Source organism: Piliocolobus tephrosceles, chromosome 11 (genome assembly GCF_002776525.5).
Source record: "Piliocolobus tephrosceles isolate RC106 chromosome 11, ASM277652v3, whole genome shotgun sequence".
Classification (NCBI taxonomy): domain Eukaryota; kingdom Metazoa; phylum Chordata; class Mammalia; order Primates; family Cercopithecidae; genus Piliocolobus; species Piliocolobus tephrosceles.
Genome location: NC_045444.1, coordinates 64,544,961 through 64,565,279, shown reverse-complemented (window position 1 = coordinate 64,565,279; position 20,319 = coordinate 64,544,961). Strand labels below are relative to the sequence as shown.

The 20,319-nt window shown below is 40.1% G+C and overlaps 1 protein-coding gene across 1 annotated transcript in view; it reads left to right on the top strand.

Moving 5' to 3' along the window:
• Positions 1-18,513, top strand: part of TTN (titin) — a 272,956-nt gene extending 254,443 nt beyond the window's left edge. Inside the window, exons 295-313 of the mRNA XM_026454265.1 lie at positions 66-371; positions 457-738; positions 910-1,503; positions 1,620-1,907; positions 2,005-2,304; positions 2,960-3,262; positions 4,164-4,466; positions 4,568-5,152; positions 5,285-5,590; positions 5,697-5,996; positions 6,622-7,197; positions 7,295-7,600; positions 7,963-8,556; positions 8,682-14,290; positions 14,415-14,571; positions 15,310-16,001; positions 16,103-16,256; positions 16,749-17,051; positions 17,188-18,513. Coding sequence (XP_026310050.1) covers positions 66-371; positions 457-738; positions 910-1,503; positions 1,620-1,907; positions 2,005-2,304; positions 2,960-3,262; positions 4,164-4,466; positions 4,568-5,152; positions 5,285-5,590; positions 5,697-5,996; positions 6,622-7,197; positions 7,295-7,600; positions 7,963-8,556; positions 8,682-14,290; positions 14,415-14,571; positions 15,310-16,001; positions 16,103-16,256; positions 16,749-17,051; positions 17,188-17,486 — 12,257 coding nt within the window. The 3' untranslated portion in view covers positions 17,487-18,513. The remainder of the gene's footprint in view (positions 1-65; positions 372-456; positions 739-909; positions 1,504-1,619; positions 1,908-2,004; positions 2,305-2,959; positions 3,263-4,163; positions 4,467-4,567; positions 5,153-5,284; positions 5,591-5,696; positions 5,997-6,621; positions 7,198-7,294; positions 7,601-7,962; positions 8,557-8,681; positions 14,291-14,414; positions 14,572-15,309; positions 16,002-16,102; positions 16,257-16,748; positions 17,052-17,187) is intronic.
• The last annotated feature ends 1,806 nt before the right edge of the window (positions 18,514-20,319 follow it).

The following is a 20,319-nucleotide window of genomic DNA, read 5'->3' as shown; positions in this document are numbered from 1 at the left end:
AAAATACAAATCTCAACATTTCCTTATTTGCCTAATATCTGCATCTCACTTTTGAAATTCCATAGATACCCCTGGACCACCTTCTGCTCCAAGAGTTGTGGATACCACCAAACACAGCATTAGTTTGGCATGGACCAAACCCATGTATGATGGTGGTGCTGACATCACAGGATATGTTCTGGAAATGCAAGAGAAGGACACTGATCAGTGGTACCGAGTGCATACCAAAGCCACAATAAGAAATACTGAATTCACTGTGCCAGACCTTAAAATGGGTCAGAAATATTCCTTCAGAGTTGCTGCCGTGAACGTGAAGGGTATGAGCGAATACGGTGAATCGATTGCTGAAATTGAGCCCGTGGAAAGAATAGGTATATATCATAGAAGCTTTTAGGTGAATTATTTTCTTCTCACACCTGTCCATGAATTAATTAAATTTTGTCATTAAATTTCCAGAAATACCAGATCTCGAGCTTGCAGATGATCTAAAGAAGACTGTGACCATCAGGGCTGGGGCCTCCTTGCGCTTGATGGTGTCTGTATCTGGAAGACCACCTCCTGTCATCACGTGGAGCAAGCAGGGCATTGACCTTGCAAGTCGGGCAATAATTGACACCACTGAGAGCTACTCATTGCTAATAGTGGACAAAGTTAATCGGTATGATGCTGGAAAATACACAATTGAAGCTGAAAACCAATCTGGCAAGAAATCAGCAACAGTCCTTGTTAAAGTCTATGGTAAGCATTTTACTTAAAATTGGCTATACAATGAGTAGATCCTCTAAAACAACACAGCTTGACCTATGATTGATCACCTCTCTAGAGAGGAACTATGTTGATTATATTTCCCCAAGAAAAAAAAAGCTATCAGGCAAATAGGAAATGTTAATCTTTCATTCTGTTTTTCAGATACTCCTGGTCCTTGTCCTTCAGTGAAAGTTAAGGAAGTATCAAGAGATTCTGTGACTATAACTTGGGAAATTCCCATGATTGATGGTGGAGCTCCAGTCAACAATTACATCGTTGAGAAGCGTGAAGCTGCCATGAGAGCATTCAAAACAGTAACTACCAAATGCAGCAAGACACTTTACAGAATTTCTGGACTTGTAGAAGGAACCATGTACTATTTCAGAGTGCTGCCAGAAAATATTTATGGCATTGGAGAACCCTGTGAAACATCTGATGCAGTACTGGTCTCAGAAGTGCCTTTGGTGCCTACAAAGCTAGAAGTGGTCGATGTCACCAAATCCACTGTTACCCTTGCCTGGGAAAAACCACTCTATGATGGTGGTAGCCGACTCACTGGATATGTTCTCGAGGCCTGCAAAGCTGGCACAGAGAGATGGATGAAGGTTGTCACCTTAAAACCCACAGTCCTAGAGCACACTGTTACTTCCTTAAATGAAGGTGAACAATACTTATTTAGAGTGAGGGCACAAAATGAGAAAGGTGTGTCAGAAGCAAGAGAGATTGTCACAGCCGTGACTGTACAAGACCTCAGAGGTATGTACCAAATAGCCAAATAATAATAATAGTAAAGTAAAATGAAAATTCAGAATTCGTAACAATTTACCATAAAAATAATGCTTCAGAATAAATACCTGATTTCTTTCCCACAGTGTTGCCAACAATCGATCTTTCTACAATGCCTCAGAAGACTATCCATGTCCCAGCTGGCAGACCAGTAGAGCTGGTGATACCTATTGCTGGCCGTCCACCTCCTGCTGCTTCCTGGTTCTTTGCTGGTTCTAAACTGAGAGAATCAGAGCGTGTCACAGTTGAAACTCACACTAAAGTAGCTAAATTAACCATCCGTGAAACCACTATCAGAGATACTGGAGAATACACACTTGAACTGAAAAATGTTACTGGAACTACTTCAGAAACCATTAAAGTTATCATTCTTGGTAAGGATGTGTGACAAAGACACAAGTTGTTGATGTTCAGTCACCCAATTTTGATTTGAAGTAAAAATTAATTTCTTGTATTTCTTCTCTTTCATAGACAAGCCTGGTCCACCAACAGGACCTATTAGGATTGATGAAATTGATGCTACATCAATTACCATTTCCTGGGAACCACCTGAATTGGATGGTGGTGCTCCATTGAGTGGTTATGTGGTAGAACAACGTGATGCTCATCGTCCAGGATGGCTGCCCGTTTCTGAATCAGTGACTAGGTCCACATTTAAGTTTACCAGACTCACCGAAGGAAATGAGTATGTGTTCCGTGTGGCTGCAACAAACCGCTTCGGGATTGGCTCTTACTTGCAGTCTGAGGTCATAGAGTGTCGCAGCAGCATCCGTAAGTCCACAGACCCTTCCACCACTCTCTCCACCTCTGATTCTGAATGTTAACAAAAAAGAATTTGTTTTTAATATGCCCTAATGTAAATAAAAATAGGTCACAAAATTAACCCTGTGGTCTTTCTAAGGTTTCTAAACCTCCTTTTCTCAGAGGTTTTCAACACACTTAGGCTTGATTTTTTTTAAATCTTCACTCTTATGAAAGAAAAGAGGAGGGAGTTAGGAAGAAAGGAATGGAAGGAAGAAAAGAGAGAAGGGTAGGAGGAAGAGAGGAATGGAAGGAGGACTGGCAATGTTATAGTGAGAAAAAAATACACAGTCCATACTTAATAAATGTAGAATTGAAGAAAATGAGGAACAGCAAGGAAAGTACAAAATTAAACCTCAGCATCAACCAATATACCCATGTAACAAACCTGCACATGTACCCCTGAGCCTAAAATAAAAGTCAAAATTTTTTAACAAAAATAATTAATTAAATGGTTTAAATTAAAATTTACAAATAGTACAAAAGTGAAACTATTGGAAAAATAGTCATGTGTCTTATATATCTTTTAAAATACCAACCAAAACCTAAGGCACACACAAATATATGAGTCATTGTTTCAATTTATCCATTTTGCCATATCCTGTTAACCTCTGTCTTGTCACAGGTATTCCTGGACCCCCAGAAACATTACAGATATTTGATGTTTCCCGTGATGGTATGACACTTACTTGGTACCCACCAGAGGATGACGGTGGCTCCCAAGTGACTGGATACATTGTGGAGCGCAAAGAAGTGAGAGCAGATCGATGGGTCCGTGTAAATAAAGTACCTGTGACAATGACACGGTACCGCTCCACTGGCCTTATTGAAGGCTTAGAATATGAACACCGTGTCACAGCTATTAATGCAAGAGGGTCTGGAAAACCAAGTCGTCCTTCCAAACCCATCGTTGCCATGGATCCAATTGGTAAGTACATTTTGTATCAGTCAAGTTTATTGAGTTATAATTTATATGTGGGAAAATTCACCTTTTTGAAGTATATAGTTCTATGACTTTTGAAAAATGTACTGTTTTGTAATCACCACCACAATCAAAATGTGGAATATTTTTATTACCCCGTAAAGTTCCCTTGTGTCCATTTGTAATCAGTCCCTTCCCCACCCCAGCTGCTAGCAATTTCTGGCAAATAATTTTTAATATTCTTCTCTGGAGTCAATTTCCACCTCTTTAAGATAAGATTCATAATATATGCTTTCTATCACACTCAACATTTTAAAACAAGTTAATATTTCTGGAAGCACTTTAAAAACTGCTGATAAAATGTAAGATAATAATAGTGATTAAAAATGAAGCACATTTAAGAGAAAGGAAAGTGAAAAAATGTTAAGTATTTTTAACTGATAAAATGAATAAATTTTTCTTTTTCTTTTTTTTTTTTTTTTGAGACTGAGTCTCACTCTGTCGCCCAAGCTGGAGTGCAGTGGCATGATCTTGACTTACTGCAACCTCTGCCTCCCAGGTTCAAGCAATTCTTCTGCCTCAGCCTTCTGAGTAGCTGGGAATACAGATGTCTGCCACCACACATGGCTAATTTTTATATTTTTAGTAGAGATGGGGTTAAACCATGTTGGCCAGGCTGGTCTTGAACTCCTGACCTCAAGTACCTGCCTACCTCGGCCTCCCAAAGTGCTGTGATTACAGGCATGAGCCACCACACCCGGCCATGAATAAAATTTTCACAAGACAAAAAAACAGGCTAATGTTAACAGTCCCTGTTTCAACAACTCATTGAATTTGTTAGGTGGCACAGCTAATTTTCAACTTTGTGGCAACTTTAACCAGTATATTGTCTTATTCTTACTCCCAGCTCCTCCAGGAAAGCCACAAAACCCAAGAGTTACTGATACAACAAGGACATCAGTCTCCCTGGCCTGGAGCATTCCAGAAGATGAAGGAGGATCTAAAGTCACAGGCTATTTGATTGAAATGCAAAAAGTAGATCAACATGAATGGACCAAGTGTAACACCACTCCAACCAAGATTCGAGAGTATACTCTAACACACCTACCTCAGGGTGCGGAATACAGGTTCCGCATCCTAGCTTGTAATGCCGGTGGACCTGGCGAGCCTGCTGAGGTACCAGGAACAGTCAAAGTCACTGAAATGCTTGGTGAGACATATGATCATTTACTTTCTGCAATAATTGCCATAGATTTATTTCTTACTCCCCCTACGCCAAATGCTAAATTGAAACCCTACCCTTTTTTCCAGAATATCCTGATTATGAACTTGATGAAAGATACCAGGAAGGTATCTTCGTAAGGCAAGGTGGAGTCATCAGACTTACCATACCAATCAAAGGAAAACCATTCCCAATATGTAAATGGACCAAGGAAGGCCAGGATATTAGTAAGCGTGCCATGATTGCAACATCTGAAACACATACTGAGCTTGTGATCAAAGAAGCAGACAGGGGTGATTCTGGCACTTACGACCTGGTTCTGGAAAATAAATGTGGCAAGAAGGCTGTCTACATCAAGGTCAGGGTGATAGGAAGTCCCAACAGTCCAGAAGGGCCACTGGAATATGATGACATCCAAGCCCGCTCTGTAAGGGTCAGCTGGAGACCTCCTGCTGATGATGGTGGTGCTGACATCTTAGGTTACATCCTCGAGAGACGAGAAGTGCCTAAAGCCGCCTGGTATACCATTGATTCCAGAGTCCGAGGTACATCTCTGGTGGTAAAAGGCCTTAAAGAGAATGTAGAATACCATTTCCGTGTTTCAGCGGAAAACCAGTTTGGCATAAGCAAACCCTTGAAATCTGAGGAACCAGTCATACCAAAAACACCACTGAGTAAGTGTCCTTTCAACCACAAAATTATAAACATTATTTCAGCACTTTTCTGTTTTTAAATGAAAATCATCGGCTTTTATAAGACTTGGGACTGTACTCTAATACATGTGTGCTTTCCACTTATATTTATAGATCCTCCAGAACCTCCAAGCAATCCTCCGGAAGTACTCGATGTAACCAAGAGTTCTGTTAGCTTGTCCTGGTCCCGGCCCAAAGATGATGGTGGTTCTCGAGTCACAGGCTACTACATTGAACGCAAAGAGACATCCACTGACAAGTGGGTCAGACACAACAAGACTCAGATCACTACCACAATGTATACTGTCACGGGGCTTGTTCCCGATGCTGAGTATCAGTTCCGCATCATTGCACAGAATGATGTAGGCCTAAGTGAGACCAGCCCTGCTTCTGAACCAGTTGTTTGCAAAGATCCATTTGGTAAGGAATTCAGAAGAAGGGGTTAAATTAAAGAAGCAAGCCATGTTTGGTCCTTTTATTTCACCAGTAAAGCTGATTCCCTTTTCATTATTTTACAATATTTCAGATAAACCAAGCCAACCAGGAGAACTTGAGATTCTTTCAATATCCAAAGATAGTGTCACTCTACAGTGGGAGAAACCTGAATGTGATGGTGGCAAAGAAATTCTTGGATACTGGGTTGAATATAGACAGTCTGGAGACAGTGCCTGGAAGAAGAGCAGTAAGGAACGTATTAAGGACAAGCAATTCACAATAGGGGGTTTGCTGGAAGCTACTGAATATGAATTCAGGGTTTTTGCTGAGAATGAGACTGGGCTGAGCAGACCTCGAAGGACTGCTATGTCTATAAAGACCAAACTCACATGTAAGTAGCCTTTAGTTCTCTACTGATGATTTACAAACTAAACAAGTTAAGGCTAATTCCCCCTCTATACTAAGTAGAACCCTGGAAAGCTTTATTGGAGAGCAAGTGTTTAGAAAGAAAAGCAAGTCCACACACAGGAAATATGATAATTTCTACAGGAAACCATTCCAAGCACATAACCTCAGCAGGAGATGTTAGATGCAGTGAACTGAGCACTTTCCTTGAGCAATTCCCTCTAATGCAATGGTTTCTTTTTAAAACATTTCCCAACAAGATTTGAAAGGTCAACAATTGTATGCCACTTCAATGAACCTAAGTAAGGACAAGAATACTACAGAATTATAGAGAGAATTTATAGTCCCTTAAAAGCCTATACATTATTAATCCCCTTCCAATCATAAAGGGAAAATAGTCATTCTAGAGAAAATGTGACAATGAGCTCATTGAATCCCTATTTACCATATGATCCTAAGAAAATTACTTCAAAGAGTTTTTAAGAATTAGGCTAATATGTAAATCATGGTATGTGTTAGTAAATAAAGTAAATTCATTCCTGATGTACAAGGACAAAGGATTACAGATTGAGTAGTAACAATCACTTAATATTATCTTTCATATCGTTCAGCTGGAGAGGCCCCAGGTATACGCAAAGAAATGAAGGATGTTACCACCAAATTGGGTGAAGCTGCTCAACTCTCATGCCAGATTGTTGGAAGGCCTCTTCCTGACATTAAATGGTACAGATTTGGTAAAGAGCTCATACAAAGCCGGAAATACAAAATGTCTTCAGATGGACGCACACATACTCTTACAGTAATGACAGAAGAACAGGAAGATGAAGGTGTTTATACCTGCATAGCCACCAATGAGGTTGGAGAAGTAGAAACCAGTAGTAAGCTTCTCCTGCAAGCAACACCACAGTTCCATCCTGGTTACCCACTGAAAGAGAAATATTATGGAGCTGTGGGTTCTACACTTCGGCTGCATGTTATGTACATTGGTCGTCCAGTACCTGCCATGACTTGGTTCCACGGTCAGAAACTTTTGCAAAACTCAGAAAACATTACTATTGAAAACACTGAGCACTATACTCATCTTGTCATGAAGAACGTCCAACGTAAGACTCATGCTGGGAAATACAAAGTCCAGCTCAGCAATGTTTTTGGAACAGTTGATGCCATCCTTGATGTGGAAATACAAGGTATTTTATTTTTATTTTCAGTGCTTTTTATTTTTAAAGAAAAAAAATCTCAAAAACACACTATGAAAATCACTACAATTGTATTTTCCCCCAACAGATAAACCAGACAAACCTACAGGACCAATTGTGATCGAAGCTCTATTGAAGAACTCTGCAGTGATCAGCTGGAAACCACCCGCAGATGATGGAGGCTCCTGGATCACTAACTATGTGGTGGAAAAATGTGAGGCCAAGGAGGGGGCTGAATGGCAATTGGTGTCTTCAGCCATCTCAGTGACAACCTGTAGAATTGTGAACCTCACAGAAAATGCTGGCTATTACTTCCGGGTTTCAGCTCAGAACACTTTTGGCATCAGTGACCCTCTAGAAGTGTCCTCAGTTGTGATTATTAAGAGTCCATTTGGTGAGTACAACCTGATTTCCATATCTTCCTATGGTAAAGTTCCATCTTTGCATGAAATTCTTTTAAACAGAAAGAAATATTGAAAGGAAATAGCAAAGATTCAGATAAAGTACAAGTGCCTTTTCTTTCATTTTAATTGAATGTTTGCATATCTAAAAGGAGAAATATATATCCTAACCCTTTTTTAAAAATAGAACTTTGGTTTTTGATATGTCTTAGTATAAAGTAACTAATTTCATTTTTCTGGGATAGCTACTTTTTAATAAAATTTTGGACTCAAAACATTATTTTCTTAAATAAATAAGCTTTAATAAAGCTGCCTGTTTCATCTCATGCCTCAAATCTTTTGTTTTTTTTAATAGAAAAGCCAGGTGCTCCTGGCAAACCAACTATTACTGCTGTCACAAAAGATTCTTGTGTTGTGGCTTGGAAGCCACCTGTCAGTGATGGAGGTGCAAAGATTAGAAATTACTACCTTGAGAAGCGCGAGAAGAAGCAGAATAAATGGATTTCTGTGACAACAGAAGAAATTCGAGAAACTGTCTTTTCAGTGAAAAACCTTATTGAAGGTCTTGAATATGAGTTCCGTGTGAAATGTGAAAACCTAGGTGGGGAAAGTGAATGGAGTGAAATATCAGAACCCATCACTCCCAAATCTGATGTCCCAATTCAGGCACCACACTTTAAAGAGGAACTGAGAAATCTAAATGTCAGATATCAGAGCAATGCTACTTTGGTCTGCAAAGTGACTGGTCATCCAAAACCTATCGTGAAATGGTACAGACAAGGCAAAGAAATCATTGCAGATGGATTAAAATATAGGATTCAAGAATTTAAGGGTGGCTACCACCAGCTCATCATTGCAAGTGTCACAGATGATGATGCCACAGTTTACCAAGTCAGAGCTACCAACCAAGGGGGATCTGTGTCTGGCACTGCCTCCTTGGAAGTGGAAGGTAAAAATATATTATCATCAATTTGAGGCTAAATGAGTTATTAACTTGGGGGGTACAGGTTATTGCACTTAAACAGATATTGTTAGGTGTTGCTAAATTATATTCTTCTTTTTTTTCTGATACAGTTCCAGCTAAGATACACTTACCTAAAACTCTTGAAGGCATGGGAGCAGTTCATGCTCTCCGAGGTGAAGTGGTCAGCATCAAGATTCCTTTCAGTGGCAAACCAGATCCTGTGATCACCTGGCAGAAAGGACAAGATCTCATTGACAATAATGGCCACTACCAAGTTATTGTCACAAGGTCCTTCACATCACTTGTTTTCCCCAATGGGGTAGAGAGAAAAGATGCTGGTTTCTATGTGGTCTGTGCTAAAAACAGATTTGGAATTGATCAGAAGACAGTTGAACTGGATGTGGCTGATGTTCCTGACCCACCCAGAGGAGTCAAAGTTAGTGATGTCTCACGAGATTCTGTCAACTTAACATGGACTGAGCCGGCCTCTGATGGTGGCAGCAAAATCACCAACTACATTGTTGAAAAATGTGCAACTACTGCAGAAAGATGGCTTCGTGTAGGACAAGCCCGAGAAACACGTTATACTGTGATCAACTTATTTGGAAAAACAAGTTACCAGTTCCGGGTAATAGCTGAAAATAAATTTGGTCTGAGCAAGCCTTCTGAGCCTTCAGAACCAACCATAACCAAAGAAGATAAGACCAGAGCTATGAACTATGATGAAGAGGTAGATGAAACCAGGGAAGTCTCCATGACTAAAGCATCTCACTCTTCAACCAAGGAACTCTATGAGAAATATATGATTGCTGAAGATCTTGGGCGTGGTGAGTTTGGAATTGTCCACCGTTGTGTTGAAACATCCTCAAAGAAGACATACATGGCCAAATTTGTTAAAGTCAAAGGGACTGATCAGGTTTTGGTAAAGAAGGAAATTTCCATTCTGAATATTGCTAGGCATAGAAACATCTTATACCTCCATGAATCATTTGAAAGCATGGAAGAATTAGTTATGATCTTTGAGTTTATATCAGGACTTGACATATTTGAGCGCATTAACACAAGTGCTTTTGAACTTAATGAAAGAGAAATTGTAAGTTATGTTCACCAGGTCTGTGAAGCACTTCAGTTCTTACACAGTCATAATATTGGACACTTTGACATTAGACCAGAAAATATCATTTACCAAACCAGAAGAAGCTCTACCATTAAAATAATAGAATTTGGTCAAGCCCGTCAGCTGAAACCAGGTGACAACTTCAGGCTTCTATTCACTGCCCCAGAATACTATGCACCTGAAGTCCACCAGCATGATGTTGTCAGCACAGCCACAGACATGTGGTCACTTGGAACATTGGTATATGTGCTATTGAGTGGTATCAACCCATTCCTGGCTGAAACTAACCAACAGATCATTGAGAATATCATGAATGCTGAATATACTTTCGATGAAGAAGCATTCAAAGAGATTAGCCTTGAAGCCATGGATTTTGTTGACCGATTGTTAGTGAAAGAGAGGAAATCTCGCATGACAGCATCAGAGGCTCTCCAGCACCCATGGTTGAAGCAGAAGATAGAAAGAGTCAGTACTAAAGTTATCAGAACATTAAAACACCGGCGTTATTACCACACCCTGATCAAGAAAGACTTCAACATGGTTGTGTCAGCAGCCCGGATCTCCTGTGGTGGTGCAATTCGATCTCAGAAGGGAGTGAGTGTTGCTAAAGTTAAAGTAGCATCCATTGAAATTGGCCCAGTTTCTGGGCAGATAATGCATGCAGTTGGTGAAGAAGGAGGACATGTCAAATATGTATGCAAAATTGAAAATTATGATCAGTCTACCCAAGTGACTTGGTACTTCGGCGTCCGACAGCTGGAGAACAGTGAGAAATATGAAATCACCTATGAAGATGGAGTGGCCATCCTCTATGTCAAAGACATTACCAAATTTGATGATGGTACCTACCGATGCAAAGTAGTCAATGACTACGGTGAAGATAGTTCTTATGCAGAGCTATTTGTTAAAGGTGTGAGAGAAGTCTATGACTATTACTGCCGTAGAACCATGAAGAAAATTAAGCGCAGAACAGATACAATGAGACTCCTGGAAAGGCCACCAGAATTTACCCTGCCCCTCTATAATAAGACAGCTTATGTAGGTGAAAATGTCCGGTTTGGAGTAACTATAACTGTCCACCCAGAGCCTCGTGTAACATGGTATAAATCGGGTCAGAAAATCAAACCAGGTGACGATGACAAGAAGTACACATTTGAGTCAGACAAGGGTCTTTACCAATTAACAATCAACAGTGTCACTACAGATGATGATGCTGAATATACTGTTGTGGCAAGGAACAAATACGGTGAAGACAGCTGTAAAGCAAAGCTGACGGTAACCCTACACCCACCTCCAACAGACAGTACCTTAAGACCCATGTTCAAAAGGTTACTGGCAAATGCAGAATGCCAAGAAGGCCAAAGTGTCTGCTTTGAGATCAGAGTGTCTGGCATCCCCCCACCAACATTAAAATGGGAGAAAGATGGTCAGCCACTGTCTCTTGGACCTAACATTGAAATTATCCATGAAGGCTTGGATTATTATGCTCTGCACATCAGGGACACTTTGCCTGAAGACACAGGTTATTACAGAGTCACAGCAACTAACACAGCTGGGTCCACCAGCTGCCAGGCTCACCTACAAGTGGAACGCCTGAGGTACAAGAAACAGGAATTCAAGAGTAGAGAGGAGCATGAGCGACATGTACAAAAACAAATTGACAAAACCCTCAGAATGGCTGAAATTCTTTCTGGAACTGAAAGTGTGCCACTGACACAGGTAGCTAAAGAGGCTCTGAGAGAAGCTGCCGTCCTTTACAAACCAGCTGTAAGCACCAAGACTGTAAAAGGGGAATTCAGACTTGAGACAGAAGAAAAGAAAGAGGAGAGAAAACTCCGGATGCCTTATGATGTACCAGAGCCACGCAAGTACAAGCAGACTACCATAGAAGAAGACCAACGCATCAAGCAGTTCGTGCCCATGTCCGACATGAAGTGGTATAAAAAGATACGTGATCAGTATGAAATGCCTGGGAAACTTGACAGAGTTGTACAGAAACGACCCAAGCGCATCCGCCTCTCAAGATGGGAACAGTTCTACGTGATGCCTCTTCCACGCATTACGGATCAATACAGACCTAAATGGCGTATTCCTAAACTGTCCCAAGATGATCTTGAGATAGTGAGACCAGCCCGCCGGCGTACACCTTCTCCTGATTATGACTTTTACTACCGACCTAGAAGACGTTCTCTTGGAGACATCTCTGATGAAGAATTACTCCTCCCCATTGATGACTACTTAGCAATGAAAAGAACAGAGGAAGAGAGGCTGCGTCTTGAAGAAGAGCTTGAGTTAGGTTTTTCAGCTTCACCCCCAAGCCGAAGCCCTCCACGCTTTGAGCTTTCTAGCCTACGTTACTCTTCACCACAAGCTCATGTCAAGGTGGAGGAAACAAGAAAAGACTTCAGGTATTCAACCTATCACATCCCAACGAAGGCTGAAGTTAGTACAAGTTATGCAGAACTGAGGGAACGGCATGCCCAGGCTGCGTACAGACAGCCAAAGCAACGGCAAAGAATCATGGCTGAGAAGGAGGATGAAGAGTTGCTTCGCCCAGTTACGACCACCCAGCGTCTCTCAGAATACAAAAGCGAACTTGACTACATGTCAAAGGAGGAAAAGTCTAGAAAGAAATCAAGGCGACAAACAGAAGTGACAGAAATAACAGAAATTGAGGAAGAATACGAAATCTCAAAACGTGCTCAAAGAGAATCATCCTCAACCGCATCTAGACTACTGAGACGACGGCGCTCCCTGTCTCCAACTTATATTGAGTTAATGAGGCCGGTGTCTGAGCTGATCCGGTCACGTCCACAACCGGCTGAGGAATACGAAGATGACACAGAAAGAAGGTCACCTACTCCAGAAAGAACTCGCCCACGATCCCCCAGCCCTGTGTCTAGTGAGAGATCACTCTCTAGATTTGAGAGGTCTGCAAGATTTGATATCTTTTCCAGGTATGAGTCCATGAAAGCTGCTTTAAAAACTCAGAAGACATCAGAAAGGAAGTATGAAGTTTTGAGTCAGCAGCCTTTCACACTGGACCATGCCCCTCGAATCACATTGAGAATGCGCTCACACAGGGTACCATGTGGCCAAAATACACGTTTTATTTTAAATGTTCAGTCTAAGCCAACTGCTGAGGTTAAATGGTACCACAATGGTGTGGAACTCCAAGAAAGCAGTAAGATTCATTACACCAACATGAGTGGAGTTCTGACCCTGGAAATTCTGGACTGTCATATTGATGACAGTGGAACCTACCGTGCTGTGTGCACCAACTACAAGGGCGAAGCTTCTGACTATGCAACACTGGACGTAACAGGAGGGGATTATACCACCTATGCTTCCAGGCGCAGAGATGAAGAGGTCCCCAGATCTGTTTTCCCTGAGCTGACAAGAACAGAGGCATATGCTGTTTCATCATTTAAGAAAACATCTGAGATGGAAGCTTCGTCTTCTGTCAGGGAAGTGAAATCACAGATGACGGAGACAAGGGAAAGTCTCTCCTCATATGAACACTATGCATCTGCAGAAATGAAAAGTGCTGCATTAGAAGAAAAGTCGCTGGAAGAAAAATCCACAACCAGAAAGATCAAGACGACTTTGGCGGCAAGAATTCTAACAAAGCCACGGTCCATGACTGTCTACGAGGGTGAGTCTGCAAGGTTTTCTTGTGACACCGATGGTGAGCCGATACCAACTGTGACCTGGCTGCGTAAAGGACAAGTGCTAAGTACTTCTGCCCGCCACCAAGTGACTACCACAAAGTACAAATCAACCTTTGAGATCTCTTCAGTTCAGGCTTCCGATGAGGGCAATTACAGCGTGGTGGTAGAAAACAGTGAAGGGAAACAAGAAGCAGAGTTCACTCTGACTGTTCAAAAGGCCAGGGTAACTGAAAAGGCTGTGACATCACCACCAAGAGTCAAATCCCCAGAGCCTCGGGTGAAATCCCCAGAAGCAGTTAAGTCTCCAAAACGAGTGAAATCTCCAGAACCTTCTCATCCCAAAGCCGTATCACCCACAGAGACAAAACCAACATCAACAGAGAAAGTTCAGCACCTCGCAGTCTCTGCCCCACCAAAGATTACTCAGTTCCTGAAAGCAGAAGCTTCTAAAGAGATTGCAAAGCTGACCTGTGTGGTTGAAAGCAGTGTATTAAGTGCAAAAGAGGTCACCTGGTACAAAGATGGCAAGAAACTGAAGGAAAATGGGCATTTCCAGTTTCATTATTCAGCAGATGGTACCTATGAGCTCAAAATCCATAACCTCACTGAATCTGATCAAGGAGAATATGTTTGTGAGATTTCTGGTGAAGGTGGAACGTCTAAAACCAACTTCCAATTTATGGGGCAAGCCTTTAAGAGTATCCATGAGAAGGTATCAAAAATATCAGAAACTAAGAAATCAGATCAGAAAACCACTGAGTCAACAGAAACCAGAAAAACTGAACCAAAAGCTCCTGAACCAATTTCCTCAAAACCAGTAATTGTTACTGGGTTGCACGATACAACTGTTTCTTCAGACAGTGTTGCTAAATTTGCAGTTAAGGCTACTGGAGAACCCCGGCCAACTGTCATCTGGACAAAAGATGGAAAGGTAACCAGTTCTTAAATGTCTCTTACTTTTATCTTCTAAAATAGTTTATCTTCTAAATTCAGCTTCCCAAAAAACACTTAAAATGAAATCACTTTTTAAAGCGCAAATCATTTGCATTCTACAGGCTATTACACAAGGAGGTAAATATAAACTCTCTGAAGACAAGGGAGGGTTCCTCTTAGAAATTCACAAGACTGATACTTCTGACAGTGGACTTTATACTTGTACAGTAAAAAATTCAGCTGGATCTGTGTCCTCTAGCTGCAAATTAACAATAAAAGGTAGGTTGGCTTTTGTTTTTACCCACACTTTTTCAGAAGATAATATTAGGGAAATATTTTCAAACATCCCCCCTTATATACACATATAAGAAAGTATTAAAATAAAATTATTTTCCTAATTCCAGAATGCAATTTGTACACCAAAGTAGAAACACACATTTGAAGTTAGCATATGCTTTTCTATGAGCATAAAAAGCAGTTATTAAGTACCTTATTATATATGATATTATATAAGATTCTATAGTGTCAGCCCCTGCTCCCAGGAATATTTAAGAATACAGTCAGTAAATATACAAAATGGCACTGCTTGCCTAAACCTTCACAGTTGCTAATTTTCCAAAGCAGTACAAAGTTAATTAAAGAACTATTTCTGTTTTACCAATTAAAATTAGTTTGCTTTCATTTCAATCTTCTGAAAGATAATTTAATGTTTTGGTTACTCAAAATCTCCCAAATCCACTTATCTCCTAAACCCTTTGACTATTCTTTTCAAGACTTTTTTCCTTAAGTCATACGAATCATCTTTGGTTCAGTTTAGTTTAAGGAATCATTACACTGATCTCAAAAGTCACACATGATAATTTTCCAAAAGTGTAACTGAGAAAGTATTAGGTATTACCTACACTGCATGAAGTTGACTTTTTTTCTTTGTATGTTTTTCACATGCAGAATCTAAAAGAGTAAAAGGTGGGGGGTCTCTTTCTAATTAAGTTTGCCTTACAGAGGTTTCTTTTTTAGCTGTAAAAGATACTGAGGCACAGAAAGTCTCTACACAAAAGACTTCTGAAATTACATCTCAGAAGAAAGCTGTTGTCCAAGAGGAAATTTCCCAAAAAGCCCTAATGTCTGAAGAAATTAAGATGTCAGAGGGAAAATCTCAAGAAAAGTTAGCCCTCAAAGAGGAAGCTTCAAAGGTTTTGATTTCCGAAGAAGTCAAGAAAGCAGCAGCAACCTCCCTGGAAAAATCCATTGTCCATGAGGAAATCACTAAAACATCACAGGCATCAGAAGAAATCAGAACTCATGCTGAGATTAAAGCATTTTCTACTCAGATGAGCATAAATGAAGGTCAAAGAGTGGTTTTAAAAGCCAACATTGCTGGTGCCACTGATGTGAAATGGGTACTGAATGGCATAGAGCTTACCAACTCTGAGGAGTACCGATATGGTGTCTCAGGCAGCGATCAGACCCTCACCATCAAGCAAGCTAGTCACAGAGATGAAGGAATCCTCACCTGCATAGGCAAAACCAAGGAAGGAATCGTCAAGTGTCAATATGATTTGATGCTGAGCAAAGAACTCTCAGATGCACCAGCCTTCATCTCACAGCCTAGATCTCAAAATATTAATGAAGGACAAAATGTTCTCTTTACTTGTGAAATCAGTGGCGAGCCGTCCCCTGAAATCGAATGGTTTAAAAACAACCTGCCAGTAAGTTTAATTATGAATATATTATTGAAGAAAAAACTAAAATACCATGTCTTCCACATCTAAAGAACTTCAACATTTCCTTTCTTTTTTCTTCGTCTTAGATTTCTGTTTCTTCAAATGTCAGCATAAGTCGCTCCAGAAACATATACTCTCTTGAAATCCGAAATGCATCAGTGAGCGACAGTGGAAAGTACACAATTAAGGCCAAAAATTTCCGTGGCCAGTGTTCAGCTACAGCTTCCTTAATGGTCCTTCGTAAGTATCTCCTCACCATGGTTTTTTTGCCTCTCTTTCAAGCACAGAAAACTCTAAGAAGCCTTATTAAATTCCATGTGAAAGAGGGACAGCCATCCAATGTGAATTCATTCTTGCAGTCAAACTTTATAGTTACACAGAAACTTGGATAGATTACATTTCAAAGTAAATCTACCAACTGCCCTGTAACATTTATTTTCAGGACGCACAATATGTCAATTACTTTCTATATGACTAATCATTTTTTTCCTGGTGATTCCTAGCACCTGCATGTAATGTAATGATAGAAATATAAGGATTCATGTTTTGGAGACATTGAGCTAGCTCTTGACAAATGTATGTATATATGTATTTGCTTATGCTTCAACAGCAAATTGTTTGGGTTATGCTGCTGTGTGTGTGTTGAAGTTTCCATTTCTGTAAGTCAGCGTCATATGTCACCAATTAACCAGATGTCATTGATGTTCACTGTGTATCTGCTATGCTCCACAGCTCTAGTTGAAGAACCTTCCAAAGAGGTAGTATTGAGAACAAGTGGTGACACAAGCTTGCAAGGAAGCTTCTCGTCTCAGTCAGTCCAAATGTCTGCCTCCAAGCAGGAGGCCTCCTTCAGCAGTTTCAGCAGCAGCAGTGCTAGCAGCATGACTGAGATGAAATTTGCAAGCATGTCTGCCCAAAGCATGTCCTCCATGCAAGAGTCCTTTGTAGAAATGAGTTCCAGCAGCTTTATGGGAAAATCTAGTATGACACAACTGGAAAGTTCAACTAGTAAAATGCTTAAAGCAGGCATAAGAGGTGAGCAATAAAATTACCGGTAGAGGTAGACAAGCCAAGTAACATGGTGTAGTCTTTAGTACACACAATTCAGTAGAAAGCAAATCTTTATTTTTTTCAGTGATTCTAAGACTTTTTTTGTCATTGTTCCATAAAGGAATTCCACCTAAAATTGAAGCTCTTCCATCTGATATCAGCATTGATGAAGGCAAAGTTCTAACAGTAGCCTGTGCTTTCACGGGTGAGCCTACCCCAGAAGTAACATGGTCCTGTGGTGGAAGAAAAATTCACAATCAAGAACAACAGGGGAGGTTCCACATTGAAAACACAGATGACCTGACAACCCTGATCATCACGGACGTACAGAAACAAGATGGTGGACTTTATACCCTGAGTTTAGGGAATGAATTTGGATCTGACTCTGCCACTGTGAATATACATATTCGATCCATTTAAGAGGGCCTGTGCCCTTACACTCTACACTCATTCTTAACTTTCTGCAAACGTTTCACATGGACTAATCTTTCTGATCTGTAAATATTTAAAGAAAAAAAAAGTAGTTTTGTATCAACCTAAATGAGTCAAAGTTCAAAAATATTCATTTCAATCTTTTCATAATTGTTGACCTAAGAATATTATACATTTGCTAGTGACATGTACATACTGTATATAGCCGGATTAACGGTTATAAAGTTTTGTACCATTTATTTTATGACATTTTACAATGTAACTTTTGAAACTAACTGTTGGTAGGAGAAAGTTTCTTATGGAACGAATACCCTGCTCAACATTTAATCAATCTTTGTGCCTCAACATACTGTTGATGTCTAAGTATGCCTCAGTGGGTTGAGAAATTCCCCACTGAAGATGTCCTGTCCACCTAAAAGAGAATGATGCTGTGCATATCACTTGATATGTGCACCAATACCTATTGAATCAGAAATGTAAGGCATTGGTGATGTTTGCATTTACCCTCCTGTAAGCAACACTTTAATGTCTTACGTTTTCTCTGATGATGTCACACAAAATTATCATGACAAATATTACCAGAGCAAAGTGTAACGGCCAACACTTTGTTCGCTCATTTTACACTGACTCTGACATAAGGAGTGCCTGAATAGCTTGGAAAAGTAACATCTCCTGGCCATCCCTTCATTTAACCAAGCTATTCAAGTATTCCTATGCCAGAGCAGTGCCAACTCTTGGAGGTCCCAGGGTGCAGCCAATGCCTTTGTGTGGTAGTTCTAAATTTTAATTGCACCTGAAAAACCTGGGCACCTAAGCAATGAGCCACAGCAAAAACTAAAGAACAACAACAAAATAAAGCTGTCGTTAAATTTTAAACAACAATATTACTAATTGCCCAAAATGTCAATTTGATGTAGTTCTTTTCATGCAAGTATAAATTCAATTGTTAGTTATAATTGTTGGACCTCCTTGAGATAGTAACAACAAAATAAAGCAAGCTATCTGCACCTCAAAATGTGTGGCTGGTTGTTTTCTGTGAAATTCTGGGGTGGGGAAGTATGCACCTTCAGGTATCACAAAAACAATCATAGATAGATAAGGCAACTCAAGTTCAAAACAGCCCATACTATAAGTTCTTTTAAGCAAATGTTTAAATTATCATGTTAGATGTATTCAGCAATTTTGTTTAAAAAGCCTAGATAACATTTAAGTCTCTAATCCATCTTGAATTAATCTTCGTATAAGGAGTAAGGAAAGGATCCAGTTTCAGCTTTCTACTTATGGCTAGCCAATTTTCCCAGCACCATTTATTAAATAGGGAATCCTTTCCCCATTTCTTGTTTCTCTCAGGTTTGTCAAAGATCAGATGGCTGTAGATGTGTGGTATTATTTCTGAGGACTCTGTTCTGTTCCATTGGTCTCTATCTCTGTTTTGGTACCAGTACCATGCTGTTTTGGTTACTGTAGCCTTGTAGTATAGTTTGAAGTCAGGTAGCGTGACGCCTCCAGCTTTGTCCTTTTGACTTAGGATTGTCTTGGCAATGCAGGCTCTTTTTTGGTTCCATATGAACTTTAAAGCAGTTTTTTCCAGTTCTGTGAAGAAACTCATTGGTAGCTTGATGGGGATGGCATTGAATCTATAAATAACCTTGGGCAGTATGGCCATTTTCACGATATTGATTCTTCCTATCCATGAGCATGGTATGTTCTTCCATTTGTTTGTGTCCTCTTTTATTTCACTGAGCAGTGGTTTGTAGTTCTCCTTGAAGAGGTCCTTTACATCCCTTGTAAGTTGGATTCCTAGGTATTTTATTCTCTTTGAAGCAATTGTGAATGGAAGTTCATTCCTGATTTGGCTCTCTGCTTGTCTGTTACTGGTGTATAAGAATGCTTGTGATTTTTGCACATTAATTTTGTATCCTGAGACTTTACCATAAAAACCCTAGAAGAAAATCTAGGTAGTACCATTCAGGACATAGGCATGGGCAAGGACTTCATGTCTAAAACACCAAAAGCAACGGCAGCAAAAGCCAAAATTGACAAATGGGATCTCATTAAACTAAAGAGCTTCTGCACAGCAAAAGAAACTACCATCAGAGTGAACAGGCAACCTACAGAATGGGAGAAAATTTTTGCAATCTACTCATCTGACAAAGGGCTCATTTCCAGAATCTACAAAGAACTCAAACAAATATACAAGAAAAAAACAAACAACCCCATCCAAAAGTGGGGAAAGGATATGAACAGACATTTCTCAAAAGAAGACATTCATACAGCCAATAGACACATGAAAAAATGCTCATCATCACTCGCCGTCAGAGAAATGCAAATCAAAACCACAATGAGATACCATCTCACACCAGTTAGAATGGCAATCATTAAAAAATCAGGAAACAACAGGTGTTGGAGAGGATGTGGAGAAATAGGAACACTTTTACACTGTTGGTGGGACTGTAAACTAGTTCAACCATTATGGAAAACAGTATGGCAATTCCTCAAGGATCTAGAACTAGATGTACCATATGACCCAGCCATCCCACTACTGGGTATATACCCAAAGGATTATAAATTATTCTACTACAAAGACACATGCACACGTATGTTTATTGCGGCACTATTCACAATAGCAAAGACTTGGAATCAACCCAAATGTCCATCAGTGACAGACTGGATTAAGAAAATGTGGCACATATACACCATGGAATACAATACTATGCAGCCATAAAAAAGGATGAGTTTGCGTCCTTTGTAGGGACATGGATGCAGCTGGAAACCATCATTCTTAGCAAACTATCACAAGAAGAGAAAACCAAACACCGCA